The sequence below is a fragment of the Cannabis sativa genome, chromosome 1, assembly GCF_029168945.1.
Source record: "Cannabis sativa cultivar Pink pepper isolate KNU-18-1 chromosome 1, ASM2916894v1, whole genome shotgun sequence".
NCBI lineage: Eukaryota > Viridiplantae > Streptophyta > Magnoliopsida > Rosales > Cannabaceae > Cannabis > Cannabis sativa.
Window position 1 is genome coordinate 51,517,822 of NC_083601.1, and position 10,767 is coordinate 51,528,588.

General features: G+C 33.5%; 2 protein-coding genes across 2 annotated transcripts; both read right to left on the bottom strand.

Annotated features, from left to right (window-relative positions):
• LOC133035066 (uncharacterized) lies at window positions 1–417 on the bottom strand. The gene has a single exon (XM_061110739.1). It carries the CDS (start codon window positions 415–417, stop codon window positions 1–3), a length of 417 nt encoding a protein of 138 aa, XP_060966722.1.
• Window positions 418–907: 490 nt separating this feature from the next.
• LOC115708305 (condensin-1 complex subunit CAP-D2) lies at window positions 908–9,125 on the bottom strand. The gene is made up of 17 exons (XM_061108549.1): window positions 8,856–9,125; window positions 8,067–8,389; window positions 7,745–7,905; window positions 6,475–7,660; window positions 6,108–6,299; window positions 4,914–5,573; window positions 4,590–4,766; window positions 4,228–4,295; window positions 3,844–4,066; window positions 3,646–3,745; window positions 3,423–3,538; window positions 3,277–3,334; window positions 3,001–3,152; window positions 2,755–2,926; window positions 1,948–2,112; window positions 1,778–1,865; window positions 908–1,206 (listed from the first exon to the last, which is right to left on the bottom strand). The coding sequence occupies exons 1-17, from the start codon at window positions 8,986–8,988 to the stop codon at window positions 1,203–1,205; spliced, it is 3,978 nt and encodes a 1,325-aa protein (XP_060964532.1). The 5' UTR covers window positions 8,989–9,125; the 3' UTR covers window positions 908–1,202.
• Between the last annotated feature and the right edge of the window lie 1,642 nt (window positions 9,126–10,767).

Below are 10,767 nucleotides of genomic sequence, written 5' to 3' on the forward strand. Positions count from 1 at the left end.
TCAATTTTTGTTGGGCCATTTGCGACATTTGCTGTAATCACATTTCTCATCTTTACAATCGCAGTAACAAGGGCCTTCAACCTTGAGGACCCAACAATTTAGACGATTATCAGTTTTATGTTGATTGTAAATCTCATAGTCATAATAATCAACTTGTTTAGTACCATTCATCCATTGGAAGTTGCATCTGAAAATCGTACCTCCAAAAGCTTCAACCTTGGTTTTAAAATTGAACTCGTAGGTTCTGAATGGAGGAACATTAACTTGCCCACGACTTTTGTTATCACGACACTCAATCTTCACATCATTGTTTAATCCAACAAAATTAGTTATTCGAACGTAAGTCCTTTCACTTCCAAAGTTACTTAATGGATTTACTGGATAAATTGCTTCATTAACACATATCATCATCATCATTATTGATGTACTTAGTAATATTTGGATTACTAATTTCATCATAATTCTCTCACCCATAATTATTTTTCTTCTTCTTCTTCCTAATCAAATATGTTATAGAAATACTTTTTATTAATTGCTAGTTTTGTGTGTATATTTATAAATACACATGGTTTCTTTGTTTAATAATAGTAAGAATTTGTTAAAATGTCTATATTTAAGTGTTAATACACAACCAATTTCTGAGGTATAAATAGGATCCCAAATAATTTGGGGTACAACAAACTTTTTTAATTATCCTTCAAATAGTGTGGTTTGTTCATTTTGAATATAATCATTAATCAATTAATAATACAAATATAGCTAATTAATGTTTGAGCAAAATGTCTCATACTATAATTACATAATACCAATTTGTTTTAAGAGTGGCATTTCCCCTCTCAAAATGAATAATAAATAATCCATAAAATAAAGAAATCAAATAAATTAAGCACTGTATAATGCAAAGTTGTTTGATAGAAGTAGATGAATCAACAACACAAATAAAAGGAGTTGTTCAAATCACATGATACATTTTCATAGAGCTTTAAGCTCACTGGATAATTTTTTTTTTTGGGGGTAAAATGTTTCCCGTTTCATGTTTTTTTATGAACTAATTATAAATGAGACTAAATTTACAGGGTAAAGTTTTCAATGAAGTATTGGTTAGCCAGACAAGTACTTAAAATACAATACAAAATACCTACCTGGGGTTGCTTGGAAGAAAGAGTAACAAACAATTGTTTATTTGGTAATTTCCTTCTTTACTACCTGCATACACCACCAAAAATATCTAAATAAATGAAATGTTTGACATTATACACATAAGATAAAAGAGAAGCATGACTATATATAGAACTAAAAACTGGTCCAGAAACATGACTCAGTCTGAGAGTAAATTTTCTTTTTTAAGTTTTCGGATGATCAATAAAAAGAAATGTCTTTCATGAGTAAACTTTTTTAGAAAACACAATCTCAAAGAAAAAACTAGAAGATCCTAACTTCTTCCAGAAATAATAACAAAAAAGAGAATATTTTCATAAATACTTAAAAAAAATGTCAAAAAAAATTATAAAAATAAAGTTGTCCGGAATTTCAAACATTTCTAGGTTTACAAGTTTTTATTTAAAATAAATACTAACTATTGATATTTTCTTATTATTTTGTTGTTGGTTTTTTGATAATAGTGTGTTAATTTTATGTTGTTTTAATATTATTTTCATGTGGGTTATTTTTTTTCATGTTATTTTTATAAGACACCGTGAAATTGAAATAAAAAAAAAATTGTAAAAGTAAAAACAATACCATGTCAAGTGCACAGTTACAAAAGATAGACAGTTACCTCTTATTTGACGACCTAGTTCTTCTAGTCGTTGTGGTAGTAGTATTACCCTTCAAAGCTTTTAAGTTGCTTTTCTTAGCCCTTGACACTGCAAAGGCTAACAGCATTACATAAAGCACAAAGTTTCATTTATTTGCATCTAAAAACAGAAGTATGTGTTGCTTATTTACCTCTTGTATTAACTTTTGGTGATTGAACTTCGATTTCACTTGGTTCTGACTTCTTTAATTTGCTACAAGTACCTGATTCTTCATCTGATTCAACATGTCCAGAATTTGACTCCACATTTACGGACTGATTCACTTCGTCGCAAGAAGGATCAATGACTTCGCTTTCTGTGTGAATTTCAAAAGGAAAACAACAAACAGAATAAGAGCATTAGAATAAATAAATCATACGTAACAAACTCAAGACAGCCAGAGTTTTTAAGAGTTTTCACACATCCAAGTCAGAGTCAGAGTTTTCAGGCCCGTGCTAATGTGCTATGCAGTATAATGGTATCAAGAGCTTCAGTCACATACATATGGCAATAAGGGATATAATTATTCAAAAAATAACAAATAAAAATGGCATGCACAGCAAGAAAAAGAAAATATACACATTCTTACTTACGTAGTCATGCACTCAATATTATATCATAAAGGCAATAAATATCCATCTGCATGCTAAGAATAAGAAACTTTGCATTTTGTTGTTTGCATAACAATGTTTGAAAATTATTTTTGAACGACATTAAGAGTGTTCTGGAAAAATCATTAGATGAAATGCTTAACCAATACTTGATTGATACATGCATCTATTAAAAGCACATTGCAGCGCACCAACATATCTCTAACCTAACTTATATTATTTTTTTTCTAATGTGGCCTGATTTTTATGTGATATCATGAAAAGTTTCTAAATGGAAAACCCAGTTGTAGAGTGGAACAACCATGCAACAAGAATAAAGCATATTAAAACAAGTTCATTGCCCCAACCTTCAGAATTATTAGTCATTGAAATATCTTCCATGCGATCAATCTTTTGTTGATGAATTAGGGCATTTCGTGCTGTCAGTTCCTGCTCCTTCTTTTCCATATGGAACTTGTTAAGTTTATCCTCAAACTCCTCAATGCATGATTTCAGTTCTGGCTTCGCAAACTTCTTGCTCTGTTACACAATTTAAGTAAAAAAAATTAAAAATTAATAGGAAACTATTAGTTATATAAATAATAATTCAATACCTTGCTTATTATAGCCTTAAAATGGTCGACCACAGAGTCCTCCGACAGAACATGTTCGTATGTTTTGAATAAGTCCATGAGTTTTTTCACTCCCTTTTCAGTGAATGAAAGCTGAGAAAGGCAGTAAGAAATATATTCCCATTGTTTAATATCTGCAAAGAAGAGTGCTCCACCTTAGCTTCTATTACATTATTTTAATTTCTATAGTAAAAGAATATGGCTCCAGTTAGGCAACTTCATTGGTAACAATATTGACCACAAGATTCACAGCAATACCTGTAACTCCACTAAACCTATTACAAAGCTTCTCAACAAGAGCTTCCATTTGCTTGTCCTGGAAAATGTCAACACAAATATCGTAAACTAAGTACTAAACAGCAATTTTATGTTCTTATTGATTAAACCAGCTAAGCAGTTCATACCTTCTTGATGGAACCAATTAAGAACTGCATAATATTGCAGAAAGACTCTCGCTTTAAGTTCTGGTTAGATAACTTGCCGAGCATATCTGGAAGTAAATTATACACTGGATTGTTCCCTGTAAATTAGGAAAACGATCAGCAATCAAATGAGAAATTCTATGGTGAAACATAGGAAAATAACAGCATAAGAATTATGGTACTACTACTGGGGTTAAGGCACCACCTTTCTTTGATAACTCCAGAAAAAACAGTCTAGCCAGATTTGAAATCCTCTCATCATCATCTTCCAATCTTATAGCCATTTCATTGATGTAACCTTTCACCTGATTGAGCAATAATCATAATCATTTAATCAGACCACAATCCATTTTAATAAAAACAGGTTGAAGAAGTGACAATATTCAGATTTAGACTCTCAGACCTTCATCATGTCATTTAGTATGAGATGAGATAGCACCAAAACAGCATTCTTCCTAACAGAAACTGAAGAGTCTTGTAACCTAGAATACATATTTTCTGTCCATGGTTCCAAGATATTAGGAAAGCGAACAGCCAAGTCTCCAAGAGCAATAGTACAGTTAGAACGAACAGTTTCAGAAGGAGCACTCTCCACAACTGTGAAGAGAAGCTGGAGATTTGCCTCACTGCAAAAGGACAGAAAAAAAAAGTTAATATTGATTCATACCATGTTACATTGATAGATAGATAGATAGAGAAGCAGCGCAATTATGTGTGTGTCTAGAGAGAGAGAGAGAGAGAGAGAGAGAGAGAGAGAGAGAGAGAGAGAGAGATCATAGAATCTCACCAAAAGGTTGCATCAATTATCATAAATCGACAGAGAGCAAGCATTCCTGATGCTTGTAGTACTGGATACTGAAAAGAAGACAAATCAGTCTATTTTTGAAATCTTACAGTGCTAATAAAAAATTCCTTTGTAACTTTAGCAACTACTAACATGATAATTTCATAGTAAAGAATTACATACTTGCCATTCAATCTTAAATTTTTTTGAAATATTCTAGTCTCATAACTGCTCTACTGAATTTTCCTTTTTCGAAAACCAAATGCATTTGATTGCAAAATCAATATCTGAAGTAAAATGTTTTATGAAACCAAAATAGACATTACATTTACAAATCTCAGAATAAATGAAACTTATGCAATCACCTTTTGCATCAAACTAAAATTTCTGCAAATCTTTGTCAGGAAAGGAGCACAGCATCCAATTAGATTCTTCTCATCAAAACTACCAGAAACAATTTCTTTTTCTGCTCTTTCAGATAGTGCATCAAGTACTGCATCTTCAGAGGCCGCAAGGCCAAGCTCTGCACTAATTCCATTTTCCTGAATACCAAACATTAAAAAGATAAAAAGTCTTATATAACAAGAGAAAGTTGACAAATGGTTCCAGATACAGCAATAACACAGTAATGAAAAAGTATAAATGAATCAAGGTTCCTTGATGATGAGAGATAAAAGATTCCATGTCACCTTTGAAGCATCACCAGGAGTTGTGCCATTGACTTGCTCTGACTGATTTTCAGGTTCCTTCTCTTTTCCTGCTTTCTGTTTCTGGACCTTCCGAATACAAGATTCAATATATACCAGTTGGTTCATAGCAACATGACTTACAATAAATAGGTATCGACTAAGCTTTGCTGCTTGAATTGTGGTAAGCACAGTAACATTGCCACCATCTATCTCATTCTGCAAATCTTCACCACCATCACATTCAAACACAGAATTGAGAGATTTTTTCACCAACTCTGCAGACAAAGTTTCTGGGGTAGGATGAATTGTATATATTGTAGCAATTGCTCTGTCAGCAGCAGAATACCATATGTTTTCTGGTAGCGAAAACCCAGTAATTAAGCTTTGTAAAGTAGTAAATACTCTGGTCCCATTACTAGACAGCAACAACTTCTTGTCCTCTTGCGATAATCTCTGAAGAGCAATGCAAGCAGTTCTAGCAAGCAAAGGATCCACTTTAGCCCAACGACCAAACCCAATATCAATAATGTCTTGTAAATGAGAGCTGAGAACCTCAGGATATGACTTTGCAGCCATGCAAATGACAGATAATGCACCACGACTTTGTTCTGCAGTGGTTCCACTAACATTAAAACAAAAGAAATCCCATAAAGCTGACATCTGCCCAAAAAAAAAATACAATCCCTTAGTTATGAGCATTCATTGAGAGTTTATTGGGCATGAAGTACATATGACTTTCTCAAATATATAATGCTTTTCTCTAAGAGCAAGTGAGTATACAAACTGAACAGAATAACATGTTTCACAGCCTGATTCTAGCTGGCTCTCAATAAAGTCTATATACTTGAAAGTAAATTTCTACTCCCAGAAATCATCCCAATATTTTACATTCCTATTTCTGAAGTATTTGTTTGTACTGCATCATTCATTTCACTCGCATCAACATAAATATTTCGTAATCAATTTCTTGTTTGCTTCAGATAATAATAATTTTTGGAACGTTAAAACAAACTATACTTTGTAACGTAAGTTTTAAGCTATCATAAATTCATAACTATTCTTGAAAGAAATTGATAAGATAAAAATTTCTCAAGCTTTTGGTTACTATGCAAGTACATTTAAAAGGCAGTTCAACTCAAACAATTCAACTAAATAATGCAAAATGCTAGTCAAGAAATGAAAAAAGTGACATACCGCAGCAGTAGTTATGTCACCTTTGGATACCAACAAACCAACTATAGATTCCAGAGCTGCTAGATCTCCAATATTTGATTCGATTGCAAGGTTCAAGAGACTCTTAGCAGTATCCACGGGATTTTTTCTAATATAAATTGTTATAAAGGCATTCTCCACAGCTTCGTAGATGGATTTGTCCTGGGAAAAAACCTACCACGACAAACAAAACTAAAATTGAAAAAAAAAATAAAAGCCTTAAATCTTCTCAAGTTTTGTACCAAAAACCAGAAAATATTATATTATATTAAAATGAAGAATTGGAACAATAAAATTGTATTCGTTTCTAATATAAATCGGAGGAAAATATTTACCACTTAGTACTTACCAAAGGCAACATCTTTCGTAGACAAGCTTCTGAACCATCAATTTGAAATTGTCTGCATCTCATTAATAAGAGAATTGTGTTCTCCACGTCAGTAGCAGAAGATGATGCCATCAATTGGACAAGGGTTGGCATCGTGGCAGCTATACACTTGGAAAACCTCAAACCAGACTCAAGGGATGCAACTAAGGCCCTGGTTTGTTCCACGTTCCCAACATCTGGCACAGTGGTATCCTTCTGAATAATATTTTCTTCTGTATTGGGCAAGCAACTATCAGTTAAGCTATCCTTCTGCTCCTGGGTCCCTCTGTCAGCACCATCATCAACCTCACCATCTTCATTGCAGTTTTCACTTTCAGATGGAAACACATCCGGAACACTCTCCGAAGAAACTTCTGGTTCAAGTTCTTTCAACTTCTTCCTGTACTGTTCTAAAGTAGCTTCAAAGGATGCTATTCGAAGTTGCGGACCAAATGGGTTGTGCTGCAACATCATGATAAGTAAATTTAGTGCTGACTTTCTGACTATTGCACTCTTATCCTCCAACCTTCCGGCAGCAACTTCAGCAACCTCATTCCACAAGCCAATTGAAACAGAATGTTCTTCGCAGAGCTCACCCCAAACTTGAAGAACCCGACTCCTAGTATATGCTGAAACATCTCGGCACCGCTCAAGTAATATCTCCAGCATAGCTTGTTTGGTTCGGAGACGAACAGATTTAGTATTCAATTCACCCTCAACATCATTATATGCCTTAGCAACCAGCTTCCCCAAGACCCCAACAAGAGCATTTCTTATCTTGTAAGATTCTCCTCCAAAATGCGGGACCAGGACTCCAATGTTGGTAGAGAGCAACTTTGGCATTCGATCTGCAAGTTCCACCATAAGACGGCCAACATTTTCAGCACCAACTGTGTCTTTCACGTAATCTTTCGGATTAGCCCTGCCTATATCTCTAATGAGAGAACTGCCCAAGCTCCCATCAGCGTACTTCTTCTCGGCATTGGCAACTGCATCAACAATATGAGTAACAACAAAATCGTATTTGTGTACTAGGTGCATGATTGAAGCACATGACTGTGCCAAGTATTGATATTTAGTAGCACAGGCCCCAATTATACGACAGAGAGCGTCTTTTGATTCAGTGTCTTTCAATATTGCAGCATTCTCAAACAGAGAAAAAGCATTCCTAAAAGAAGGCAAAAATAATTTCAGCTTGAATTAAACACCAAGAAAATGGGTTCATAATCATACAACTAATTCGTCAACTTACTTTGCAATGAAAGAAACATAGCTTTCATCGAGATTTGGTGAACCAAAGAGCAACGAAAGGTTGATCTCTAACGAATTTGCAATCAAGTTGAGTATGCGACCCCTTTGTAATTCCCAATTCCAAGAGTTTACAAGAAGTTTCTTTCTGGAATTAGCAATGACCTGAGTGCATGGCCAAACATAAAATTAATAGTAAAATAATGGTCATTGAAGACTTGAAAGGGCTGCCCATGTATGCAAAATATATACGTGTGTGTACAGAGCTTATACCTTTGAATTATTATTAGATAGATAGAATGCTTGATGACTTATAGAACCAATACCTTTGAATTATTATTAGAGCTACTCTTTGACTCCTCAGCAGCAATCACACTGAACAGGAAAAACGTGTAGATTTTAAAAGCATTACGATGTGACACAACTCGATCAAGAATTGGAGAATCACCATCTTGATCTTGCGAAAGCCGTGAGATTGAATCAACATTAGGGAGAAGAACACTGAGATTGGATCGAAGACTCTCTACAAGGTTGAATTTACAAGATGGGGCGAGACCTGAGTAACCCTTGATCAATGAGTAGACACTATCAAACACATCTTGCTCTTCAATACAAAAGAGCTCCTTATCTGATAGGTCAAACGAAACACCTGAAAAAAAAATGGTATATTACAATCTTGAGTAGTATAATCATCTGGTAAAGAAATTGAGTCACAATACAAATTATAAGTTTTCAAGGCTTGAAACATGCAATTTGCAAAAAAAAAAAAAACCAGCTAAATATGAAACACATTCCTTAACTGAAATCAAAGAACACTGGGAAAGTGCACTAAGTTCAATCTCCCACCTAAACTAGTTGCAATTATAGCATATACTACCCATTACCAAGCTTAAATCTCGTTTCTTTTCAAAATTTCACTGACAAACATAAGAAAATTAGGGTTCTCCTACGTCTCATCATCCAACACTAGGACACTTTAAAGTGAAGAAAGCAAACATTTGTCCTATTTTCGGTACTTTCCTAACCTAGCTGCATTTTCTAGGTAACGAAAGAGGTAATTGTCATAAAAATGCTACAGAATTTTGCAAATGAAAAAGAGATAAGAAAAGTCCGACCTTTGACGAACTCTTCGAGTTCGGATGAACGAAAAGTAGTTATGTCGATGGGATTCTGAGCGCAGAGGCGGTTATCTTCATTCTCTTCTTCCAAATCTCCAAGAACTCTGGGGAAGACGAAGGGGGGAGCCATGAGAGAGAGAGAGAGAGGTTCTCTTCTAGCGGTTTTCAGGTTGTTTTTCGTTACTGATTTCAAATTCACTCAAAATGTTTATGAGGAGCGGGAAAATTTGCCTACGGAGTTCTGTTTTATATTGGGCCAGTTTTATCATAAAGTCACCTCATTTAATAATAATGTTTATTTTTATACTTAGTTTAATTGTTATGAGATTGTCCAACTCTATTTTATTATTTAATGATATATTGATTTTATATGAAAAATTATCTTTAATTTATTTATCCCTATAAAATAAAAATACATATATTTTAAATATTAAGATAAAAAATTAAAATATTATAAAAGTAAAATTAAAATAATTATTAAATTGAATACGAAATAATTTAAAATGCAACAGAGTTAGGTCATGGCTTTGGATTCAGACACAACAGAGTTAGGTCATGGCTTTGGATTTAGACACAAGTCCAATTTACAAATACAATAAAATTAGGCCTTATTGGTCCTAGAAGAGCGACTTGCCCAGAAGATTACAGGCCCAACAAAGTATATCTAGATACCCTCATGGAGTAATCCAGAAAGGGAAACTAAAGAGGCATTCGAAGACATTCGGATATCATTCTATGTAGGATCTTTATGACACTAGATCCCACGAAATCAGCGGCTTGTCCCCTATGTTAGGCTTGGGAAATGCACACCGCACCAAAAGGGACATGCGTTTTGTCCAACACCTTCTTCTCTAACGGGTACTGTGCCCGATCGACGATGCATGCCACCTGTCATTGTCAAGTGGTCCTCTTTGTGCCTTTATCGTCAAAATTTCACCTTGTGACTCGTTGTCACCTATACAGATAATACCTGCATCCAGGGACGGAGGGACTTTAGCCTATGTGTAGGCTAAAGCCCTCACTCAAATATATACATTAAATTTTTCACATATTGATATATACATATATTAATTCACTTTACTCAACTTATTAAAGCCCAATTTACAAAAGCCCTCACTCAATATTTCAATCATAATTCATGGGTCTACTCTTATTCTAATCAAGCCCATTTTAAAAATAGCCCAATACAAATAATAATAAAAATAACACTTTATTTAAAAATAAAATAATATTATTTTACATTAACCTACATAAACATAATACATTTACCTTCTCATCTTCTTCTCAATCCCTTCACGCACAGACAGCGACAAGACAAGAGAGAGAGAGAGAGAGAGAGAGAGAGAGAGAGAGAGAGAGAGGTCAAGGCTGAGAGAGATTGATTGATTGATTTTTAGTGTTTATATATTCTTTTCTTTCTTTGAAAAGAAAAGGATTATTTTAAACACAATTTTAAAAGATCATTGCACAACCAAATGGCTAATTACAATAGTAAGTTCTTTTTATCTTTCTTTCAATTTTTTAATTAAATAAATTAAGAGATATTTTTCTTTTCTATGATATTAGTATAAGACAAAGTAACAAGAAGAAGGCAAACCATTTTTTTAATACTTTTTGAGTTTAAGTGGTTAATTTTTTTATGTTATTTGAATGAGTCATTGCCATTTTTTATGTGTATGAAGATTATTATTTCTTGAATCTAGATTTATATGGATATGATATATTATTTTTTTTTGGGTGTTTAAAAGATTATATAATTTTTCATTGAAAATATAAAAATAAGAAATAACAACTTTTAATAATATTTATTGTCTATTGAGTATATCTTGTGTGTTTTATATTTAGTTGATTCTTTTTTATTTGTTTGCTATCATTATTTTATATTTCATAATTCAAGTAGGATTTTCTA

Coding starts and splice junctions, on each gene's coding strand:
- LOC133035066 (XM_061110739.1), bottom strand. CDS start 417: ATGATGATGATGATATGTGTTAATGAAGCAATTTATCCAGTAAATCCA.
- LOC115708305 (XM_061108549.1), bottom strand. CDS start 8,988: ATGGCTCCCCCCTTCGTCTTCCCCAGAGTTCTTGGAGATTTGGAAGAA. Junction 4,067..4,227: donor ATAATTGATGCAACCTTTTG/GTGAGATTCTAT, acceptor GTCCTTTTGCAG/TGAGGCAAATCTCCAGCTTC. Junction 3,746..3,843: donor TACTAAATGACATGATGAAG/GTCTGAGAGTCT, acceptor TTGCTCAATCAG/GTGAAAGGTTACATCAATGA.